Below are 25,286 nucleotides of genomic sequence, written 5' to 3'. Positions count from 1 at the left end.
ACCTCTCAGAAAAAAGGACTTATTCAAAGAAAGTATCTGAAAGCAAGAATCTCTTCAAATTTTAACGAAAAAACAACTCACCGACCACTTATATTTTATGAGTTGTTAACTCCACTCAGTTCCAGAGCAAACCAGTCTGATTTGAAACAGAATAAACAATTCGCACGCCTTGTGTGCCATTCAGTGTTCAATTTGCCAACCCTGGACACACTAATGAAAGAATAACAACTTCGCTGGAACGGCATTAGCTCCGAAACTAAAGGTCAGAGACCAATTAGGCGTTTTTCAAGAGCAAACCACACAGTTGCAGTTTTAACTCGATTGATATTACTATAAGGTCAACTCCAGTCTCTCTTAAGTAAAAAGGGCATGGTCACTATCTAAAAACTGCAGACTGTCCAGCTAAATTACATAATTTTGGCTCCACTACTCAACCGAACTAGATGATATATGGGCGCGTTGGCCAGAAAAGCCACCATGGCATTTATATAGCACTGGAATCTGTACATAAGACGTTTACACATCAATTCTATTTCTATCCATTATAAAGAGAACAGCAATGCACCATAGCGGAATCGACACGGAAAGCCCTAAAAACCAGCCGGTGGAAAAAACCGGGGTAATTGTACTCCCGACCAAGGCAGTGGTACGACTAGGTATTTTTATTGAAAAACACTATTTACAATGCAAATGGAAGCTATCATATACAGCCTAACAAAGGCATAACATTTTTTTAGCGCGATATAACAATAAGCGAAACTCGACTTGTGCTCGCGGCGAAGACTGACCGTGCAATACCTCACTCGCTGAACAAATGCAAACCGCGATCACGTGGCACTCCAAGAGCATGCCACTCTCAACCAGGCCTCTGCTAGTGTGTGCCGGCAAAAACAGCAATTTATGCTAAAAAGGATTTTAAACGTCGGGTCACGGTATCATCGTCTGTTATTATAACTATTATATGTCTTCATCTGAACCAACCACTATTAATACGTTGTTTTCCTTATACAGATTTTAGGATACATGATGGAGAGCCAGACGGAAATATCAATCACAGACATTCCAGTCTACACTCAGATAAACAGCATCGTCATTCTCAAAGTGCACTGTTTTATAACTTGCAGATCTTGTAGATAGAAAGCCAATTCAAGCTGATCGATATTGCTTGTTATCCTAAGGTCTGACTGACAACGTTTCGTAAAACGCTTGTTGTCTGAACTTTACTCTTGGTCCCTTAAATCAGTCAAAACTGTAAAAACACATCACTCAATTAAAGGTTAACTAAAATCAAATATTTTAGCCGTGAGTTGATTCTCCCAGTCGAAAAAGCGCTTCGATTGTTCTCAGTCCAAAGTGTAAAACATGCCTAAAGCTCAAATTTAGGAGCTTCCTTATGTTATGGTTACTTGCACAGGAATAACTCAACGACCACCCAGTCGCCGTTTGCTTAAACGAAATCACTTTTAAACACAATAATCAAATTATTTGTCATAAGACCGGGCTGCTGTAAACGTGTGATAATACTCGCTAACAAGTAATTTTAGACAGCTAACGAGAAAGGTCCTTCCACACTTAAAACAACGCTAACCATTTTGAAATAAGGATTGATGAATTATAGTGATCCTACTCCAGATGCCCGGCAACAAATACCTCATATTTAAGAAACTTTGTAACTTGTTCATCGTGGTCAAGTGAATAGAAGCTGTTCCTATTAAGCCGAAGCTCTAAGTTTAACTCAAAATCTAGTCCGAAAAACATGAGATTTTTTCCTTTTCTCTTCGACCAGTGTATATGTCATGCAATTATGATCGAGAGCATCTTAGCCGTGTTGCCCTTTCAGCCGTCGGAGGCTGGGCATCAGGACCAGTTCCCCAACTGGTCTTCCAGCCCAATCCCAGGCCAGCATGTAAGAAGGCTAAGCGATCTAAGGTAGGAGATCCTGTAGGGTTGTGAAAGTCAGATAGGAGGGTCTGAATGGGGTTAACCGACTAGCGACAAAGGGCGACAAATACTACCGACTATACCAACAAAACGAGAAAAAAATTATCGACTACCGACAAAAAAGATGTTAACCGACTACCGACATGGTCCTACATTATGGATATTTGTTTTCAGAAAGAAGAGATCAGAAGAGTGACCACATTAAAGGTAACTATAGAATTTCCTGTCATCTTCTTACTTTTTGGCCGGAGAAGAGCGCGGTCTTCAGTATCGCAGAACAACTTCCGGCAATCGAGCCCACGAAGCCTCCCACTGTAATATCACAAAAGTAACAGTGAGTTTTTTTTTTTTTTCCGGCGAAGAAGTCGCAATCTAACGCCACCGTAGGCGGGTTCCGGTCGACAAAGATAAACACAGAAGAGTATTGGAATTGAAATAAACGTCTGACAGAATTTTTGGGATTGATGGAGCAAGCTCTTCAGTTTGGAATTGATGGTTTCTCGCTTGACAAAATCGTCCACGGGCAAATGCGAGAACTTTGCTATAGAAACAGATGTGCAGTGGAAACTACAATCCTGGTCAAAACTGTCGGGACAATTGGTGCTTTTCCCCCTCCCCCCATTACAATGTTGATTTTTCACGGTCTCCAAAATCAAGATCCGTTCATCGATCGCTGGCATGTTTCAACATTGTCTGGGGGGAAAGGGGGCGCAAAAAAGGCAGCGAAAGAAGAACAAACGTTTCTCATATAACGATGGAAGCATGTACAGTAAATTCTCTACTTTTCGCCCAAAATTTGACAAGTGTCCCGAAGTGTTTTGACCCGGATTGTAGAACGGGCAAACTTAATATCTGATGAAGGCAGCAGTGAGATCAACGGTAAGTCGTACAACGTTCTATTAGTCTGAATAGTTTTGGTGCAATCGTGAACCGAGTCTTGACAGGTCCACGTGACAGTTGACAAGTCCACGTGACAGGTCTTACTAACATGTCCCTCAATCTGGCGTGCCCCTTTCAGCTGTCGCAACGATGGCACGATGGCACCTTTGCCAAGTTAAGGAATAACACCAGGAATGGAGGAACTGATGAAAGAATGGTTAGAGAGGTACGTCAATATACAGACCAGTACGCCAAAGGACTGTTACTATGAAGTGTTAGGACAACAAAAGATAAAGCTGCAATGGAGCCTTGCCGCTTGCTGTCTACGCGGCTGTTCAACCCACTGGCAACGAGTCTGAAGAGAGACTTCCATTCCCTGAGGAAATCGATATCATCTGATCAAGATGTTCGAGGATCACAAAGAAGTACAAACTGATGAATATGAGACATATTCTGATGACAGCGAAACCGAAAATGAAGAACATCTAGAGCTTGTCAAGAGAGCGTGTATTACCCGATCCGGCAGAGCTGTTCGTGCATTCGTGCGTCTCGACTTATGACTGTAAGTAGTAAGTGACAGTTGTCTTTACGATGCTTGCCACGATATTATTACTTCAAGAGAGGATACTGGGACCGAGAAGATGGGGTATATAGATGGTTTTCACAATGACATCATCAAATTCTAAAATCAAAATTGCAGGATGTTTTGAATTTTTATCTATAGGAGGTTGAAGTCCAGTTCCATGACGTCTTTCGTTTCGAAAATACAGCATTTTGAATTTCCGAATTGTCACCTTGCGTAACACCATGATACAAAGTCAGTTTATTTGGTTGAAAAAAAATTGTCTGTGACTATGAATCTCGGCAGTCTGAGCGTTTCAAGTACATTAGAAGATGTGTTTATTCACATTTATTTTATTTCATGAGCGAAACGTAAGCGCTTTCATCGTTCGTGTTGATTTCTGGACGCCATATTGGTGCACAACACTGGTGCCCCAACATGGCGGCTCCATACAAAACTCTATAAAGTTGCGTGAAATACTTCGACAAATAACTCAGAAACGATGAACCACACAGACCTGAGAATTGGTGAGGTGATTTATGAATGTGTCTCCTACAACATTTCAAGTTTTTGGCTTATTTCATTGAAAGTGACAGTGAAAACGATCTATACACAAAAACAAACCAAGGTTAATGAACTTTAAGAGCAATCAAACGATGCAATCTTACAAGTTACTAGTTTTATATGTTATATGGGGCTTTAAGTCTTGAAACTAGGTGAATTTTATAACGCATATTAACAATTAATGTGCATTGTCAATTATTAACGGAGATTTACCGACAACCAACAAAGATCAGAAATTTTAACCGACAAACGACAAGTTGAAAAATGCGTGGTTACCCGCAATTTTCTTTTTGTTTACCAAGAGCACTTGCTAAGTTCTGCTTTCTCCGCATAGTTTTAAACCGCGCAAAAATATCCCTATATTAATAAGCACCACCCATAGGAAATCCGACTATCTCGAGATGCGCAGAACGTATGCGCAATAACAATAGTAGGCACCGTCCTTAATGCTTCAGAATGGCTGTTGCGGTGACACCAACCTGCCTACAGGGCAAATTAGTTTGCATGCTCTCCTTTCCCACGCAGATTGCCGCTTCTCAGCATCCAATTTAATTAACCCTAAATAACAGATAATAATTAATCACAATGAACATGATGGAACGCGTGACATCATAATTATAATGCATTATTACAGAAATAATAACTTACACGATGATGAAATAAATTACGCGCGAGTACTAACCCGTGCACAATTATACTATCAGAAACAATTACAGGAATTTGCTTTGCAATTCATCTTATGCGGTGCAAAATCGAGCATTGCAGTCTGCTGGAATAAAATCCGTTTATTAATTAATCATTTTCACCAAAGATCATTTTCTTACATTTTTTTCAGGCAAAGTAGAGACGTGCAGAGCATTTGCAAGCTAAATTCTTTTCTACCATTGTGAATCATCGTTGCATGGCACAATTTTCGAGATATTGCTTTCGATTGAGTCGTACTTTGCACGCTTTCTTAGGTGATCGTTCGGCTCTGATTTTTGAAATGACGGTGAACTAGATAATCCACTGTGAGCTAATTTTTCAAGAGGCTCAACTGTTTATTTAAACTTATCCATGGATACCACATTCCTGTATCCAAAACCTTGCATTGTACCAGTTAAACGGTGCGACTCAATTTTAGTTACAGGAAAGTCTCTGACAGTTTTCAAGCAGTTTTAATGTATACGCTGTTCGTATTTTATGGAAACAAACTGGGCATTAAAGAACGAATTTGAAACTTACAAGATGCACCTTACAAAAGGTATTTGCTTAAAAGCTGGCTAATAAAAGAATTAAATGTTAATCACTTCTTTTTAAAAAACGAGATCCATGCATCAATAACTTGAGCGAGCAGACGCTGCAGGGCACAACAAAATTCCGCTTTCAGAACAAAATAAAATAATTAAAAATACATCAAAATTCAACAACATTTTCCTGTTTTCAAAAAACCTTTTGTTGCAGTGGGTCTTTAAAATATAAAGGTATTTCCGAGACCCCTTGTTGATTGTTCACAAAAATTCCTTTAAAATCCTTTTTTTTTTAATTATTAGGTTTCCCACGATTTAATGAAGCAAACGAGGTGTTGAAAGTAAAGACAACGGGCCAAAGCCTGTGTGCAAATGGCTAATCCTTTCTGTTTTTGTTTTAATTTTTACCTTTTTTTGCATCGGAACGATCGACCGTCTCGTAAGAGGACTTATAAGTCATTGCCAACTCTAATATCACTCATTGGGAACGAGCTCGAGAGAAATTCAGAGAACCGAAAAGGTCATAGGATAGAAAGACTGCCTCATTAATAAAAGTAGTGCGGCAAGCAATTGATCAAGTCTTTTCACGAGTAGTCAAACGGATCGAGTCGTTTGAAAAGCACTTTCTTGGAAAGATCCCATGCAGAACAAAATATGGAAATGAGCTTACAACTGGAACAATAGCAAAACAAAGAGAAGGACCAAAAACTCACTTCAAAGACGCACCGACTGAAATTGTAATGGCAGTCGTAACACACAAATGAACTGATTTTGCAGAGCTTCGGTGAAAAAAGGGATGTCTTGATAACGAACATTTTCACAACTTTTGTAGTGACCTGGAAGATCCTTGAGTTGGTTTTTTGAGAGGGTCGTTCTCTTTCCAAAGTTACTCAGTTGCGGCAGGTTTGTCTGTCATAAAATGACGATTTAAAGGGCCACCGACAACCAGTGTCCTTTGCGCGCCTTTGTTGTTGTTATTATCCGGGCAATCGAATCGGCCGGTTCGCTTCAGAAACATCCCGTGAAGAAGAACTTCTGCGAATTCGCTGTTCGATTTGTTTTTTAATCCAAACGCCTTTCTCCTTTCGTTCCATAATCTTAAGGTTGAAGTAGTGAGCCAAATAACATGGCGCTTTTCCTTCCTCGGCGGACGACCTTTCTTCACAGTTTTCATTTCGCTTTTAACACGAACACAACACCCAAATAACGCCAAAAATACAATATTTAAACATTAAGGAAAATATTAACAAAGTTTGAAGCTACTGGGCATCCAAAACACGACGATGTGAGGCGATGGAATTTGACTTTTCAAGAAATAATAGTTTCTGTATTACAGAAAATGGCGCCGATAGCTTGCACGCCCGCAAAGACTTGTGGTTGTCGGTGGCCCTTTAAACTGCGTTCTCCTTTATAATTTTAATACTCTTTACCTAGATCAACTTGCAATTGGTGAATATAGTTCAAGGCTTCCACTTCGATTTTAGCTTTCAAGCGTGTCGACGCATCTAGCTGTATGCCCTCTATTCTCGGCATTTCAAAGTTCAAATAAAAATCCCTAGACTATTAGTTTTCCGAGACGTTTGAACTGCAAACAAACGATAATATTGCTTAGTTCCAAATTGTCGTCTCTGAGTGAAATATTCTTCCTACCATGCTCCGCATTTTAAAAAGACAAATAAACCAGGATTATTTAGGTTCAATTAAACAACATCAACGAGGTAAGTCGTTACATATGCAACGGTCCGTTAGGTTTTCTCTTCAAGCAAATACAAGGGGGAGGGGCGGGGGATTCTGGTATGGATTCGGACAGCATTCAGTCTCGGGACAATACAAGCACACAGCACATGACTATTCAAGGCCGCGCTCGAATCTCGTACCCAGAGTCTTCGCTGCTTTTTCGCACGCTTAAATGGGCAACCGCAGGTCAAGGGGAACGAGGATTCTAGGTACGAGATTGGGTTGCGCTCATAATACAATTTAAATCCCAGGAGGACATTTATGCTGAAATGCATAATCAAGACAGCCTAACAACTTTTAAATTAAAACTGTTTGTCTCATGCTCCCTCACAAGATAAATTCACCTGCCGCTGACGGTAACATCAGCTCTCTACTTTTCTCCGTTTTAATTTGACTACCTTTGTGCATGTCTCTTTTCCATTTTTTTAATGCGTTCAAACATTAGAAAACATGCAGATAACAGCTTTTCGTTAGTTGTTCCAATTAAGAAGGAACTCGCACGACAAAGCCCAAAGCCGTTCTTTCTCTTAGCTTTTCTGAGGAGAAACTCTGCTACTCCGTAGTGTCGTTCCATTTTGTTTCAAATTTCTCCCTCCTGCTCAATATTTTTTTGATGAAATTCCCCTGTGGAGATTTCTTTATATCTCAGGGTGGTTATAAAATGATGCGTCTTCTCCTTAATTTAGCTCCCTTCAATCTTTGTTCGCTGAGAAAAGTACGTCGATTAAGTGTGGATCCACTCTGAATACCCTAGATTCTGCTCCACGACTAAAACAGGCACGAAGTAAATCCCACAGGGAAAGGCGGATATTTTCAATAACGCCTTCCACTTCGTACCATACAAGCAACCTGAAACGATAGAAATATAATGATTTCAGTTATTAATTTAAATTAAATACAGGATGGACAACTTCAAAACAAGGGATCGAAGAACGACTGATATAGTCTTTTTGCCAAAGTATTCTTTCCATCCAGATCGCGTTTGACGCAATTTGATATCAATTCGTAAATCGAAAATACTTCAAATTCAACATGTCGTTGTGATATGCTGTTAGGTTGTATAAATGATAGTTTTGTTTAATTTCCTTTATTCTCTTTTCCTCGGATCGAGATAATTAGCTCTGGTGGAACTGAAGACACTCTGTAAATCCTAGGTTTTAGATAAGTTGATGTATGTATGAACGTATCGAGCATTTTGATTGGCCAGTTCATTGTTTTGTCGATCATTTCGAATGCGGAAAAAATTTCAGAATCGTAGCGATGACGGTATTATATCTTTTTCCCGTTTTTTACTGAAAGCGGAAAAAACGTAATCCAACAAAGAAAATAAACATTCCCAACGAAACAATATAAAACCCATCAGCACAATTGAACCCGGAGAACTTCGCACTTCAAAAACCCTCGATGAACCCAGGATAGTTCATTCTTACTAGGGACTGCACAGAAAGACGAGCAACCTCATTTTTTTTCTGGTGGTATAGCTCTCCTATCCCACTGAACGTCGTTACGTCTAAGATTCAATTCGGTCGCTCCAAAGGCAGCATATGGTTCTCAGAAGCGTGTTCTGTGCATTCAAGGAATTTTCTTTGCCTTTATTGCCTTATCAAGACTTCAATGATATATATATGGCTTCATTTTTCCTTTTGGTGTCCATCAAAGATGTTTTACAAGGCATTGTGGTGACAGGAAAAATGGAAGGGGTGCACGATATCAGAATATCATTGAGAGCAAGAATTTATTATAATTTGAGAAACCAAGCTGGGATCCTCGTTTTGGCTTTAAAATCAAGGCTTTTTTTGGATGGGAGACGAAAATAACTTCTCAGAAATCGAGCCTCCTGTACCATTTAATTCAGTCTACTAAAAACATCGCTGAATAATGGACGACAAACACAAATGTACGTTTTGTGTGGCTCTTAATTACAAACCTATTAAACCGACCTACCACTTTCCGAGCAAAGGAATCTTCAAAAGATGAAGGTAAGAAGGTGGTTTCTGAAGGAAAATTGCACTGTTATTTCTTGTTTCTTTTTCTTTCTTGTACCCTGTTAATCATCGCCGGTTTTTTTTCTCAAACGGACACCCAAAAGTAAGGGTAGACAAATACACTAAATGCTTCAGTTGCCTCCTCTGAGCCTTTTCGTTCAATGTCTATAATATGGATTATGTGAAGCCATTACGACTGAAAGTCCGAAAGGATTAGGAAGACAAAATTCGTTTGATTGATTTACTCCTATGAGGCTCTTCCACTGAGGTGTTCTGGGGACGAAGAGAACATGGTTTATTTGAAATGGGGAACACGGGAACAAAAACAAGTCTCTCAGAGAACAAGAGGACATAAATCATTTTAGGGATAAAAAAGCTGATAGCAAGTTCGAAAGTAATTTCGGGAACAAGGGAACACCAACAAATTTTTAAAGGGAACTAGGAAACAAGGACTCCCCCCTCCCCCCCCCCCCCTTCCTGGGGGCCCTCTCATATGCATAGGATCTTAGGACAGAGAAACCTGCAAGTAGCCTTGAAAATGACTTTTTTTGATGAAAGGATGAGCGAGTGTTCCCATTGGTTTCTCTTTTGGTTTCTTTTTTTATTTCTTTACTTTAAATGGCACAAAATCATGCAATAATTCATTCATTCATATGTTGAACAAACGTATATGTTGAACAACAAAGACCAAAAGAGTGTAAATTTTCGCTGGCTGATCGATCAGGGAAATCGGATGTTGTCCTCGTCCTCACATCAGTGTTGGAACATCAAAAAAAAAAGCCCTTTTAGATTCTTGGCGTACGTAATTTCAGACGGGCAGGAGAAAATACTATATATTGTGAGACTCTACTTGGGCAAGCACCTGTTTTAAGATTCTTTTAGTAACGCAAAACAGCGTGACTGACAAAGCTCAACCAATTCGTTGCCCTTGGATACAGTTATATAACGTGAGTGTGCATCCCAAACGAAGATCGTTACAAAGTTTAAAAGTTTTTTCATGCTTTTAGTAGGCCCTCAAAAAGACCAACAAATCGACTGATCGATGTGATTTTCTTTTAACTTACCTCAGAGACAAAGAAATTTGAAACGGTAGTACAGCATCTTCATGATATGCAATTTATGCAACATTGTCAAAAAGTTCCTAATCATTGTACACTTAATTTGTGTTTCTAGTTATCATGTTTCGTGTATTTTTGCCGTTCAGTTAGAGGTGTTAAAGACGATATTATACGTTGTTTAAGCAGCCGGTTTACTCACTGGCAGCAAAGAGTTTACTTGGTACTTGTTTTGCAGAAACACTTCTTTGTTTCGATTAAGGTGAAAAGGAATTCAGTGATTGACAAAGAAAACCTAAATAGCTAGTCTAAATATTCTTTCTAGCTAGCCACTCACGATCGCAAAAGGCTAAAATTTTCAATTTGAAGCAATGTAGAGCGATTTCAAAATATCTGCAACACACTGCACTTGGGGCTCCGCAAGTGTATGAAGGAATGGCTTTGAAAAAAAAAGTGAACCCGGTTTGAGATAGACCATCTCTTGTATTCATTTTAATAAAATTATCAGCAAAACCCATTTCGAAAAAACCGACTTCTTTATCTATAGATAAAGATTTAAAATCATCTTTTCAACTCGTATATTCGAATGAAATTATGAAGGCGTGATCATTCCAATAAAAGTCACGTGGTGGAATCGGGCTCGTAGAAGCAAACATTTTCGTCCCTGAACTTTTTCTTTTTATGCGCAGGCTACCTGAAACTCACTGTATGCGTGCATCTATACATGTTCTCCACACATCAGAGCTATACTCAATGTAGTGTGCAACACATTAGCACAAGTACGTAGTGACAAAACAAAGCTGTTAACAGCAAGTTCTGTTAATGAAGCGTAAGTAAGGCTATGATCACGTTATAAATCTCTCACACTAGAAGTATTTTTGAAAAGTGGTATGTTATGTAAATGAAGTGAAAGCGGAAATTTTTCTTTGCCTCAGGCAAAGGATAATATTGCACTAATTGTGTTCAAAAGTATGTTTAAAATCACTTTTTTTGTAGAAACCGGAAAATTCAGCGATTTCTTTTGTTTGGGCTTGTCAGTCCGTACATCAACAAACAATGGAACTCTCTTAGACCGCTGAGTTGATGAAGGCAGTTGGGATACCCCTGGTCAAATTTTAGTCAGACAAATAAACACTCTAAAAACGTCTCAGTAGAAAATAAGCTCCCTCGGTTGGTAGAATAATTTATTTTTACGAAAGCTTAAAACGACAACATGTGTCTTCTTTCAGACAACCTGTTCCAACTGCCGTATTTTACATTGTTTTTAATTACTGCTCGTTTTCTAAACTTGCAAAAATCGTATAAATCAACGAACATAATCTTGGAAGAATATCTTTATACTGAAGCTGTTTTCGTGAAGCTCGAACCTGGGAACCGTGCGATTGTGTAAACTCACTACTGTTTGAAAGAAAGAAATGGGCTTTAAACCGGGACAAAGTGTCACTATAGTTACTTTATCTCTTATTTTATCGCCTTTATTATGCTAATAACGTTTTCACAGACATGATCCAGCGAAACAGGAACTTTATATACCCCTCAAGCAAGCAATCAAGACTAGTTAACCGTAAGATCTCACAATACAACTATTGTTCAAGGACAAAAATGAGCTTTAAACTTTAAAAGTCTTGAAAGTACTTTAACTCTAATTGCGGAATATCTTTCTTATGCTAAAAATGTTTTTCGCTTTTTTAGCAGGGGCATGACCCGACTTACCAAACAGGAAGCTTAAACTGATCGTACCAGGACTGAAGCCGAGCTCTTACTGATTAACCGCAGTAATTTTTGGCTAATAATTAATTTTATTTTAATTGCAATTTCATAAAAACACACGGGCGTAGACAGAAAAATATGTTCGTCACTTTGAAATCACCGAACAGTGCAAAATCGTTTTGCAGGATGCAAAGACAATATAAGTCAATTTGTTGTGTTTTTCCAGAGACAAACAGCACGAAAATACGAGCGCGAGAACTTAAACTAGATTTATCAAAATTACAAAAGTTTAGTCGCCTGAACGAGAGAAATTCTTGGTCTAGAGTTCTTTGGCAGCCTCGCCCAAGGGGAAAGGAACGAAGTCTTTGTGTGACGGTGCGACGAGAACACAGCACTTGTGCCTAACCCCACCCTTGACAGCCCTCTCCTTGTCCGCTCTCTGAACACACTTGAAAGAATCATGAATGATCTAACGCATGACTTTTATCAAGTCAAGGAAACACCAAGCAGATGTTACGATTTTATTTCCAGTGCAGTAAAAACTAGTTCCATGAAGGTGCTGATCTTTGAAAACGTCGCTAAAAAAAGGTTTCAGACAGGTATCAGTCTAGTACCTTAGTTCAGCCACAAGCCACTTTGTGGTAAAGCAACGTTTCCTAGGAAATAACGTGCTCTTCAACTTGAGCTTTTGTTAATAGAAAAAGTATCGTAAATTATAACTATGAGAATTCGCATGCAGGGTTTGTAACTCGGACAAATTCAGTCGAGCTTCGAACTATGTTCGAAGATTGATAACTGTCGATTGGTTAGCCATGGACTCTACGACAACTCTTGCTTAACAATCCATGAAATACGCGCATTTTACTTGAACGTCTGCCCAATACTACCAGCTGAATTAAATAAAGACTAGTGGAAAACTAAGGTATGAAAATTTCGTCAGAGAAGATCAACCCTTGACAAAGACAACGTCTTCTTTATTCCGGGATCATCTACTGAATACTGATTAACATGCAAAATACACTAGTTTCTGCTCAGTGACTCTTAATTGTTTGTCTAAGTGAAGTCACGGTAGTATTACAGTGGAAGGGAACAATAAATCTTCCATAAAGGACGTCTCGAGACGAATGTCAACATAATCAAACTCCTGTAGCATTTCATAAGGAGAGCGGGAGAAGATAGATCTTTTCCTGCATGGCACATACCTAGGACTTTCACTGATGTACTTGAAACAACATGACCTTCGGAGACCACAAGACAATTTTGACCGCAAGCTCATAATTGGCAAAAAAAAAATACGTGATCAGTGTAGCTCTTGCCTCCCTCGAGTGGTTTAACGCAGAGCAAATATCGGAATGAAAACAACATTGAAATGCAAATACAATATCAAAGCGCTGAGAGAATAAGCCAATTATCTTCCACACGACTGAACCACAATCTACGTACCGGTATGTGAATTTTTATTTCAGCTATAGCCCATTCCGAGACTGTCCGTCTGTTGGAAAGATACTAGGAAATATTTGAAATTCAAAATGTCATTTTCTTTCTTGTTCTTTTAAACATTTTACGGCATGGCTTTGTTTGCAAGCTTTCAAAAATCAAGCAAAGAGAATGGCGAAAAATGAAAGAGAAAAGAAATTGGGATTGCGCAACTACTCAGAAACCGTAATAAAGACGTGAAATAGATCGATCAATAATTCGAGTCAATTTATAAGTCAACAGTTAAACTTTTTTAGCTAAGCTATTGTTCTATAGTCTGCTCCTGTTTGTTCTGTAACTTTCACGCGAAAGAAAATTCTGCTAAGGTGACACTGGCGCTTTCTTATGGTTGTTAGAATTTGCAGAATCTTACGCGGTGTCCATTTTCCGAATACTCATTTTCAGGTTTGCGCATTCAGTCCTAGTGAAAAAACCGCATCACTTAAAAGGCAGTCCCGGGAAATTTCTTCCAACGCTATGAAAATTTAAAGTAGGCAGTTATGGTGAAATGCTGATAAGGATAGCTTAGTTTAGATCAAATGCAAATATTGATAAAAGTGCAGGGCTGGAAACGTGCTTCCCTCCGCTATGGCTCCAAGCAGGCACATGCTACGTGCTGGCTTGCCGGATAGCTCCAGTAGACAAACATTGTTCAAATGGTAGGTACAAGACAATAGATAATGATTTCTAATTGAACTGTGTCACGTACTGGCGTTAAGCAGAATAAGTAAACGAAGAAGTCACAAAAAAGAGTCACGGTCATGAATGACATGCGCATAATTTCTCACACCCAGATATTTTAACAAATGCATTTTTATACATTATCGATGATTTGGGGTCCGAACACATGCTCATGTTTGCGTACAAGCGGAAGACGGCAAGCAGAGAAAACAATCAGCCGTATTTTACTCAACGCTTGCGGTTTTATAATTTGTGCAACAAATAAACACAACCAGTGCAGTTCCGCTCATCTAATTGCAGGTTTTTCTTCAAAATATTCAATGCACATTTCAGAGTACAAATGTGTTGTTGATAGCGAAACGGCTGATAATTCGATTGCACTGAATTTCTCATAGATCCACGCCTTAAAAAGTGTCCCTTCATTGTAGATGCTGCATTGGTATTTTGACGGCTCTGCTTTGTTTTCTTGAGGAGACTGGATCAGTATTTGTGGACTGAGTGTTTAAAATTCTGCATGCGATAGCGGCCTCCATATTATTGTCTGCACTTTTCCAAACTACTTAGCTCATGCGTGCCGTGAAAGTTCCGTTTGATTAACAGCAAAACGATATGTGTCAGTAAATTTGAAGTGCGACGTTTTCTTTCCATTTATCTATAAACCTGTCATTACAAAACGATTTTTTCAACATGCTCCTTTCCTCCACTGAAGTCAGTCCGTTGATATACTTAGGTATTATCTTGGATCTGCGTGAAACTCTCTGTCCCTCAGGAAAAATGTTCAACAGTGAACGATACATTGATAATATATCATTCAAGTCAAAGCATGACTGAAAATTAATTCCATCTAGAATGGTGAAAAAAAAATCGCCAGGTTACTTACTTATTAGTTTGAATCAAAAAGGTTGATCGTTATTCAGATAATGCATCGCACTTAGTAATTAAAAAGAAAAAAAAGATAAACGAAGAAGTTGAAATGTTAAACTTCTCCTTCAGCTTTTCGTGACGGCAATTTTTGTGCAGAATTTCTAAGATTAATAGATAGACAGTAGGCAGCCTTTTTTCAACGGCCTTGTAGCCATGACAACTTGCAGGTGTCAATCATGCCAGTTTGGTCGGTAATCAGATACGCCGGTTTAAATTCCGGGTTTGTGCACCCGGGAATTTAATTAAAAGAAACCTGCTGAAATAAAGACGATTACACTGACAAGACGTTTAGATTAAAGTTGATCGTCTCAAGTTAAAAAAATGCCTGATTTTCGATGTCTTTGGATGACATTGATTTTCAAATGAGAGTAAGTTTCATGTTCTGCGGTGTCTGAGGACCCGGAAATGTGCGACTCGACATTTTCGCAGAAGCCCGCAATCTTTGGTAAACCTCTCTAATATCTCACTGACTTGTGTCGCTAAACACGAAATCAGTGTAGATCACGGCGAAGAGACAAGAAATGCTCCACTTTTGTCAAATTGGACTTGAAATCCCCTCAACCAGTATTTGGCAACGGTCAGCTGGCTCAAAGACTTCGTTTTCAAACGGTATCTACTGGTATGCAACACGAGCCACGACATGCAGCTATGCTTGGATCTTCCGCAAACTTGCTTCTAGGTTCTTATACCAAGATGATTTGAGAATGCTCGGATATGGAAGTGACGTTGAAAAGTGGCATAAATTCAATATCATTCTCGAAAGAATGTGCACGAAGGACATTCTCCGTGACGTGACTCTAACGTTTTAGTTACAGCTGAAGATACAGTTTCCGTTATACTCTTTAGGACAGATCCTAGTTTCAGAGTCCAACAATGGGAATCAATTTTAGCTTCGGAAATTGGCTTGTTGCGCGTTTTGAAGCTCAATCTCCATTAATGGAAAGAGAATGGCGTAGAATAGGGCCAGCTCTGATGTAAATATCTCAGTGATAGATGAATCTTTCAAACACGCTGTATATGGATAGTGCATGGGTGTACAACACTGAGTTTTTAAAGTGAGAATCAGTGATTATTCAAGTAAGTACAAGCTGCAACTTGAAAGAAACCTAAGTAAAGAAATAATACGTTCGACCACCTGTTGTCTGGAATACTGTTGCGTTTATTGTGTTAATAGCAAAACCTTGGATTTCAATGAAATGATATTTGAAAACGAAAGATGCAGCCGTGTCGTTGTTGGTTGATTGGGTTTTACAATAAATGACATTCAGCCGATCTAGTACCGTTTTTAACAGATATTTCTTTGGTAGTTTATACTGCACTTGTCGGACGTCTCAAATATCGATATCAGGTGACAAAGTTAGAAATTGCTGCATACTCCGTTTTACGCAGTAAATAATTTTAAATCATGACAGAATGGAAAAGAATTTTATCCAATAATGGCATATAAACTGTACTGGAATCAGTTGTAAGAACATTTTGGGCCAACAATGTGGAATCCAAGAGTGAAGATCACTCTTGGTATTAACACAGGTTGTTTCCCCTTTAAATGGCAGGACACAACCCGGCAGTAAACGTTTTTAAAAATGTGTGAAAGTGCCAGAAAAACGTTGAGTAATTTCAATGCAAACAGATTAATAAGAATCTTACGGGGGGGGGGGGGGGGGGGGGGTTGGAGAAACGGGGGACGGTTGTACCCTTGACGGCATACGTGTAAAACTCAGTTGAATTGTGCAAGAAAAAAAAAACTCTCTCCTTTTTGCTTGTGTTTATCTTTTCGACCTAACAAATACTTCACGCTGTCGACAGTTTTGTAAGGCCTAAAAGAGCAATTGTTTTTCAACTTTGCAGGAACAACACCTTCACCAGAATACCAGAATGCTCCACCATATCATGGGTAGCTTCTACTGGTGCCATTCGCCAAGTTTTTCAACTTTAGACATCGACGTTATTGAAAGTCCGACATCCGAGTTGTGATGTCGAATGTTAAAAATCTGTAATGGCAATGACTTGCAAGCTCCATACCGTACCAAGCTCGGAGGACTAGGAATGATGACCACGATCAGCTGAGCGTGAAAGCTGCTCTATTTTTTATCAAGGATATGCCTCATGTGCAGAAATAATAAAACAAAAAGCTTTTTTAAACGAAGTTTAAACGAAGTTTGTTAGTCTTCTTAATTTTTTTATTTGAAGTGCACACCAAATTTGAAAATGTTTTTAAGCAGTGCGGTAAATTAATTTGTGCAAATGGCTCTTCTTGCACAAAACTATCCGCTGGGATGAAGAGCTCAAGTCCATTTAAAACCATTCTTTGGAAAACAATACAACTGAAGCGTCACGTATTTCCTTTGTGCCACTCTCAATTCATACTAAGAAGCTGAAAGTCAGCTTCTTTATTAAACCTAAAACAACTTGTAAGTTGAAAGTCGTGACGCACATGGGTGGGTTTGTAAATATATTCTGCGTCTGACAAGGTCAAGAAGGTGTCCTTGAATTTCGTTTTGCCGAAAGTCAGTTATCCGTGACCGGTAGCGGTGTCACATATGAGTTCATTGTCGCCCGCAGAAATGTTGTGAACAAATTATTACACCTACGCATATTCAGATAACTTGAAACGTTACAAGCTGATTGAACCCACAATCACGGAATTCTGGCAATACCAATTTTACCAAACCTTGTGTTTTTTAAACAAAGAATTAGCGATAGTAACTGTGAGAACTACGCTAAAAACAGAAGAACAAAGGAGTTCTAAATCCTTGACCGAATAAAGGCCTTAGCTTTTGTTGACATTCTTGTCGTTTTGTGTTTGCGCAAGTTAAGGCGTAAAACTAACAAATATTGGATTGAACTGTCGAGATTAAACCGCTAAGAGCTTTCATTTAACCGTTATTCAAGCATCGACAGCATACAAAAGTATGGATAATAATGGCTTACTGGTGATGTTGATCAATGATCAGCTAAAGATTAGACTGGTTGAACTTCATTGTTACATGGAATTTTAAAAAAAGTAGTTTTTCCTTCGATACGGTCAAATGGGCGCAACATATTCGAGTGTATCTTGTAGAGACGTGAGGCAGCAAGACCAACATCTTCAAGAAATAAACTAAAGCCAAAGATCTGAAGATTATTCATGAAAAGGCCAGGCCATTTGTTTTACACACAAACCTTGCAGTTGATTGAAACATCTCTATATACTAACTGTGATTGAAATAAAAGGCTGAGTAATCAAGTGGAATGGCCTTTCATAACCAATCATGCAACAGCTGATGAAAAAGGATAGATTAAGACCAAATTAGTTTTTAGGCGCATTCAAAATTAGTTTTCGTTTTCATGAAAAAATCAAATCGGAAATCTCAGCGAATGTTGCGTCAACGTGATATTAGAAGATAACGTTTTGAACACCTCGTTGAAAACCTGTCATTGTATCATGCAAACTGCGTAAAGTTGATCCGGCCGAATCAAATTCAATGTGTTCGTTGAACTTATATACCTTTCCAATTTGAGGGATATTTTTATAGGTGTCCGGTATTTTTAATTGGAAATGAAATCTGTCATTTTACTAAGAGCACGTAGATTGTATAAAATGACGTTTATGTGGCTTCCTATGGTTTCAGAGAGAAGTAACCGAAGCATTAACACTTCATCGAAATCATCCTCTGTACTCAAGTCGCCAAGAAATTTGTTTTTTTGATCAAAAAAATGCGTTGGGAAGCAACACAGATTTATAAAATAACAAATTCTAGTTCGTTGCTACCAATGTCTGGGTTGTCACATGTTTGGCGCGAAACCCACAGCCCACGCTAAGTGACGTCACCTAGTGACACGAACATCAATTACAACCCTTGATTTGAAAAGATACACATATATGTTGACAATATATATAAAAATATATGTTTAAAAAAAACCAGGTGCTGTCCCTAGGCCTACTTTGAGTAAAGGGAAACTACCATCCAGGTCATCCAGGAAGTCTTAACTTGACAAAGTCGACTGCCAAACCCTCCTAATTAAACTGAATTCTTCAAATCAGACAAAGAATAAAATTTCAATCGGTTAATCAACATTACGAGAAAAGTTTTCTTAATATAGTCACCAGTAAGGATTTTATAATAACCTAGCTAAACAACTTAGGAAATATGACTAATATCAAACACTGAAAAACTGTGTAGATTGCTCAAAAGTAAAGCTGTTCATCACTGCATTCGATGCACGGCCAAGCGTGACTGAATTTTTTTCAAAAGGGATTTATTCTCTTGCTTTGAAAGAAAAAACTTTAATTACTTTATATTTAATTCTTTTTACGTCATTTGCCTTAATTCCAAACAACTCATATGTAAGAGAGCGAAGCATTGGGAATAAAAAAGAGTTCTGCATCTGTGTCTTATCAGATAATCAAGGCGAAAAGAATTGGTCTCCGACCCTGTGATGGGACTTGTCATTTGCATAAAGTTGTCCCTCCGAGCATTTATCTTGCAAGCTGTTCTTTAAAAACGTTGCACTCGTATCTCTATGAGGAAATAAAAACACCAAAAGTAGAAATCCACCGGAACAGCTGATAATATGAACAAGGTTTAGGGCTCTTCGTAACTTCACAATCTCTGACGTCATGAGACCGGAGGCTGTGCGTAGCAACGATTGACAGTTGACATTACATCATATTTAGATCACAAATGCATGAGATGTTTTTTAAAGAGGATATCAAATGGACTTAATTACAAACGTGCTACCAGCGGACCGTCACATCCCACTGTAGAGTTCACGAAACACAAGTGCGCTCATCGACAGCAACATCTAACGGCCACTTTGCAGCCTGAATACCAACAACTCAGAGCACACGAAAGACCTTATTATTTCAGCAGACGCCAGCTCTTGGAATTCAGAACCGACCTCCAGATCGTTATTTCCACAAACTCAGTTTTTGAGTTTCACGTCCAACTTATCGCCTTGACTTCCTTCGTCGGATCAGGTGAGTGGCTGTCATGCGCAGTGGCGTTAGTATTTTTTTAATCTTGTAACCGAGAGAAACTTGAAATTATGTCTGTACAAGTTGTGAAAACCTCATTAACCTTGCTTTGGACAATTCATAAAAGAAGTTCTTTTATGTTTCACAAACATACACACACAAATAAAGATATTTTTTATTCATATGCGAGTTTTAAGTCGTAGATGAGTGGGAGGCAATTGACGTTAACCAAACATATGTGTGTTGTGGTTGTTTTATGGACGCAAGCCATGGTGGCTAAATAGGTGCGGGGTACTTTCAAACCTCGCGGCGGTTCATCTGGTTTCCTCAAAAATTCTCTCTTTTATAAATATTTCGTCGATAAATTTTTTTTCATCAAGCTTATTCCACCAAATTAAATTGCAATAGACCTTGAAAGGGAGTTGTTCGACATGCTATCTGCCTCAAATATCCAGTCACGCGTAACACGACAAATTACGCGCGCGACTATAGCGTTTTGCATACATTAATTAATATGCAATTATTTTAACACTATGAACACGAAGTTTACGTTACCAGGGGCAACTGGCAGACGAATTGCCCTCCTAACGGGTCGTCCCTAATAAACCTCGAAACACGTTGTCGACAGGAAGTTAAGGCATATCGATCGGCGAGTTAAAAAATTACAAGAAGAAGAAGAGTTCATGTACTGTCCACAGAAACATGAAGATCGCTTGTTTTTCATTCATTTACATTATACTAATACTCTTGTCGTGTTTAAATTTAAAAAAATAATAAAAAACGCGTGAGATTGCTTATTTAATCCAAGATTTCTCAGAATTAAGACTGTTAACCGGAAGTCCGGCACCAAGTCACGTCTCAGACACGAACTCCAAACTTCTCAATCCAAGAAAGCCATATGAGGAACCAGTTAAGCGATATTCTGTTTGCTTCTCCCACGACATCGAAGGGTGTTAATTAGTTATTGAATGAGTAACGCAATCAAATTCGATCACGCCAACGTTGAGTGACCTTGAGTACAAAAAATGGTCAAAAATCCTCGTCTTTTTACATTTTTTCAGAGTTTTATATCTGCATGATGGTACAAGACAGTAGCCCTTGCAGTCCAGTGGATGTCGCTTTTGAAGAGCTTTTCGAAGGTTGGTATCAAAAATTTAATTCTTAATATGCGAACAGCTGCTTCGAAGCCCATAAAATTTATTCAATAAATGTACATAAATTAACATATGTGGGCGGGAATGGGTTTCAAAACTGTCACGCGAAGGAGCAGGAGCGTCTGTTGGGTAAATTAAAATCGGTTATTATATTAGTACAACAAAAAGGGTAAATCACCTTCACCGCTACGCAGTTACTCTATCAAGTGTTAGATAATTTGGCGACTGATCCCGAAAAATGTGCTGAAACACACATATATGTTCATATTGGCTCCACTGAAAATATAAATAGAGCCGAGTCATTCCTTTTGACGTCAATGAACTCATAGCCCGCCTTGTGATTGGACTCCATTCGTCGCACGTGAGTGCGTAGTGCGTCATACTAGTGTTTACTGGCGTAATTTGTAGTTCCCAGAATATCTAAAAGATGCAGAAAACTTGTTAGTCTGTTATCGAGTGGCTCATTCGTAACGTATCTTGCCAGTGATTAAAGAGTTTCTGCTCTTTATCTCCCCTCACGAGTTAGACATTGAGCAACGCTTTCGACATACCTTGTTGGTAGGTTGACGTGTAGAATTCAAATACCTTTTATCCGCGGTCATTGGTTCTTTTGGAAGTCATTATTTTAGGGAAGTCACCGTTTCGACAAAAGCTCTTCGCAAATTCGATCCTCGTGGTCGAAATTACTGCGTCAGCCGTTTTGAGGACAGCCCCGCCTCCAAGAGTAATGATTGGCAGCTGTATTCGGATAAAATAGATACCTAACTATTTTATCCCTCATTCTCTTGACAGTTATCCCAGAGTTGAAGATGTTCGCCCCAGCTCAAGTTGTGCCAGGTAATACCACAATTTTGTTTCTCCAAATACAAAACAGTTTATTTGACATACCAAAGAATTTTTAAACAGGCAGTGCCGCGTGTAACGTCGCTATCTTTTGGCAGTTAAAAATTAAACAGCCTAGACGCTAATGCTTCAGTAATTCCAAGCACTTACAGCGAGAAACGTAAGGCGAGGTGCAACGAAGAAAACGATTCTTTGTAAAAATATAACTCTGTTAGAAGTAAAGAAGTCTTCAGACGCCAACCTGTTTTGACAAACTGCGGAAGTTCAAGAAAGTTAATTATGCGCTAGCACATCGCACGTATGACAAATTAACGCCATATCAACGTGAATTAGAAATATCCTAAAACATTATTACCTTGGCTTCAAAAAAAATAAAATTAAGCAAAAAGAGTAAGGATATATTTAGCCATAACGCTCTTGCCCAAAACAGAAATCATTTGCAGTCTGAGTAATCCGTCACACCCGCTTGCAAGAAGAACAACAGTTACGCGGAGTTACCAGTTCGACGTGGGAAGTTGAGGTTACGCGCGTTTGTCATAACAAGGTTCGGATCTTTTCGCGTATCCTCAAATATATTTCCGAGGGAAGCTCGAACTTTCCTAATTTCGCGCTGCTGACTTAATGAGCGTCCAATCTTTTCAGCTCCTCGTATACTTTCACTTTCTAGGCACAATTGAATTCACCGCCTCTAAAAATTCACTTTCACATTTTAGGCGCCGATCACTCTGAACAAGACAAGTTGGTGGCTGCGTCTATGAGCCTTGAAGAAGGTAATAATTCGCTTGCATTGTTTGCCTCTGATAATTTACAAACTGCCTTGGGTGTTTAGTCAGATGTGAGAGAAAGATTGCCTTACTTGAGGGATTTTCTTTCTTCAAAAGTACTGAACTGATAACGACTTTGCCCACTATCAAACCGGTCCCGTATGTCTGATAGAAGACTTGTATAATTGGGACTAAAAGACATCGAGTATTGCTTCCAAATTATATTCTTCCAAAACACTCAAGACGCAAACTGTCATTAAATTCATGAACGTCGGCGCATTTGATATTCTACGGTTTACGTCAGTTTACCTTTTCGATTGTAAGTTGCTATGGAACGCTAGCTCACACTTTCTTTTGGTTTCATTTCAGCTCGGATGTACAAAAGCGATCCTGACTTGAGGATTAAGGGCGAGAGTTTTCTGCTACCTCATAACAACTCGTTCAGTGAAGTCTCTAACTGGCTTCAGTGCAGTATGCAGTTAGACACACGGGTTCACGCGCACGCGCGAGATCCGTTCCTCTGCTCGCGTGACTCTTACGCGTTTCCAGAGCAGGTGGACAGCTCAGAGTGGAGACCCCCTGTCCTTGATGCGATGGCTTTGATCAAACAAGACTTCCCTGCAGAGGTAGACGAGCTGTTGATAAACCAGGCCCGGAATGTTTGCCAGTTGAGCAGTAGACGCGAGGCCACGGAAAGCCAATGTAAGGTTTTCATGCCTTCAATCTGGGACGCCCAACTCGTGGACGGCTGCCAGCCGGGTTACGACCTGGACTTTGCACCCTTCCCTTATGAGAAAACGGCGTTCTCCAGCGGATTAAAAAACGGCATATTTAAAAGTGACAGTGCAGAGGGCTTTCTAAAAGAGGCTGATTTCAAGAAAGAGGACAACGACATGGCGTTAGAACGCGACTCTGACAGCCCTGCAAGTTTCTCAAGCGTGGACAGCCCACCTGACCTCGCGTGGAGTCCGCGAAGCGTTCTGTCTTCAAGGGGTGTTAACGTTGAGCCAAGTGCCTTCAGGGAGCCAGATACCAAGAAATTCGCCTTGCATAGGCACAAGACAGCTTTCAAAAAGTCTGGTCGGCCGCGCCTGTGCCAGTATCTGTTGGAGCTATTGGAGCAGCCAGACAAATACTCTCATATGATAGATTGGATCGACAAAGAGAAAGGGGTGTTTAAATTCATCAACTCCAGCGAAGTGGCCCGTATGTGGGGACGCCGGAGAAACAAACCCTCGATGAAATATGAGAACTTTGCTCGCTCACTACGAACGTACATCGCCAAGGGTATCTTAATAAAACCTCGCAGCAAACTCGTCTACCAGTTTGCCAAGTTGAAGAGTTAAGAGTTTCCATCAACGACCAATGCCAACGCCTTAAACAAGATAAAGCAACTGAGACGCTGGTCTTGGATTCCCATAAGGCAAACGCTTAAGAAAGAACAGAAAATGCGAGCCTCTGTTATACGGGTATCAAGATCTCAGCAAGGCGTAAAACCTGTCAGAGGGAGCTCGAGAGAAAGACAAAGACATAAGTCGTAAAAGGTCTGAACTGAACTGAATGCGTGCAAAAAACAATTTAATTTCTACACAAGAAAACAATGCATAACTATGAATTAATCATCTTCCTAGATTGTATATCATTCAAACATGACGCGAGATTTACTCTAAAAAATTGCCGAAGATCATGATATAACACAAATTTAAACGTAAGTTATTTTAATTTTTAAATGGGGTAAAATGAAAACAAAAAAAAAATTAGAGTGTAGGATTTGAGTGAAGTAAAATTGTACGAGTGTTTCTAAGAAAATGGTCGTGTAAAAACAGTAAAAAATTTAATTCGTTTTAACCTAAGACAATCCACAGAAAAAGCAAGTATCTGTAAGAAAGAAAACACCAATCTGTTTTGTCGCTGAAACCACTAATTTAGGGAATCAAAAAAAGCAAAAACTCGCCATGAACATGTGTGTGCCTTTTAGCGTGGCACATCGATACAGTGCTGGCTAAAATATAGTCAAGCGATTAGTATTTACTATGTAAAAAAAACCAGATATACAAGGTTATCGATAGAGATTCTGGCCGTGCCAGACAATTGCGTGTCACTGTCGTCGAATGTTTCAGTTTTTAGACATAAGAAACTAGATCCTTAAAACAGGACGTGTACTAAAGCCGCTCTAAATTTAACCTATAGTCGATTCTTCAACTATGTCCTCAAGTTTATTTTGCAACGTAAAAAGATATAGCAAGAATTTCCTGTGCAATTTTCATCCAAGTTTATTAGGACTAATGCTTAGTTTTTGAACCTTGTAAGGGTAGAACGACACCTTAAAAAATAAGAACAACCATATTAATATATAATAAGCCCCCTATAGAACTACACTTGAAATCCATCGCGGAGTAATAACAGCTCGAAAATAAGTACCTTATCGCTAGTTTACGACGAGATTTGCAAGTTAGGCGTTTTCACTCATTCCTTCGATTATAATAGTTATTCGCGCTTAGAGAAAGCGTGATTTTAAAATTGGGAGCGATTTTTTTTTTTTGCAAAAGTGAGAAAATAGTAAACAAAACTCACGCAATATTATGGCAAAGTCGTACTTTTACAGAATTTATAAGGCTTTATATTGATAACTTAACTGATATTTGAAATTTTATATGAAAGGTAAAAAATTATATTTGTAGACCACAAATAAAGTAGGAAACAAAAGCAAATAAAGAGTGATTTTAAAATATTTTTATTGTTGGTTTCTTCCTTGGCGTGAGAAGCAAGAGGAATTAAACGATGAATGAAGAGGGTAGTTTCTAAAGAAACTGTGGTGCTGCGTC

At 39.0% G+C, this 25,286-nt stretch overlaps 1 protein-coding gene and 1 long non-coding RNA gene across 3 annotated transcripts; one reads left to right on the top strand and one right to left on the bottom strand.

The window, feature by feature from the left end:
- Window positions 1–3,711: 3,711 nt before the first annotated feature.
- On the bottom strand, window positions 3,712–21,639 carry LOC138059038 (uncharacterized). Of its 2 annotated transcripts, XR_011134135.1 has the most exons (4): window positions 21,406–21,639; window positions 21,033–21,274; window positions 5,889–7,761; window positions 3,712–4,504 (listed from the first exon to the last, which is right to left on the bottom strand). It is a non-coding gene; the product is annotated as an uncharacterized lncRNA (long non-coding RNA). The 2 variants fall into 2 exon arrangements; XR_011134136.1 differs by lacking the exon at window positions 21,033–21,274.
- On the top strand, window positions 19,397–25,192 carry LOC138059037 (uncharacterized). Its single transcript, XM_068904545.1, has 5 exons — window positions 19,397–19,703; window positions 20,762–20,839; window positions 21,647–21,691; window positions 22,411–22,467; window positions 22,831–25,192. The coding sequence occupies exons 1-5, from the start codon at window positions 19,412–19,414 to the stop codon at window positions 23,805–23,807; spliced, it is 1,449 nt and encodes a 482-aa protein (XP_068760646.1). The 5' UTR covers window positions 19,397–19,411; the 3' UTR covers window positions 23,808–25,192.
- The last annotated feature ends 94 nt before the right edge of the window (window positions 25,193–25,286 follow it).

Source organism: Montipora capricornis, chromosome 8 (genome assembly GCF_036669925.1).
Source record: "Montipora capricornis isolate CH-2021 chromosome 8, ASM3666992v2, whole genome shotgun sequence".
In the NCBI taxonomy this organism is placed as follows: domain Eukaryota; kingdom Metazoa; phylum Cnidaria; class Anthozoa; order Scleractinia; family Acroporidae; genus Montipora; species Montipora capricornis.
This window is presented reverse-complemented; position numbering and strand designations above follow the sequence as displayed.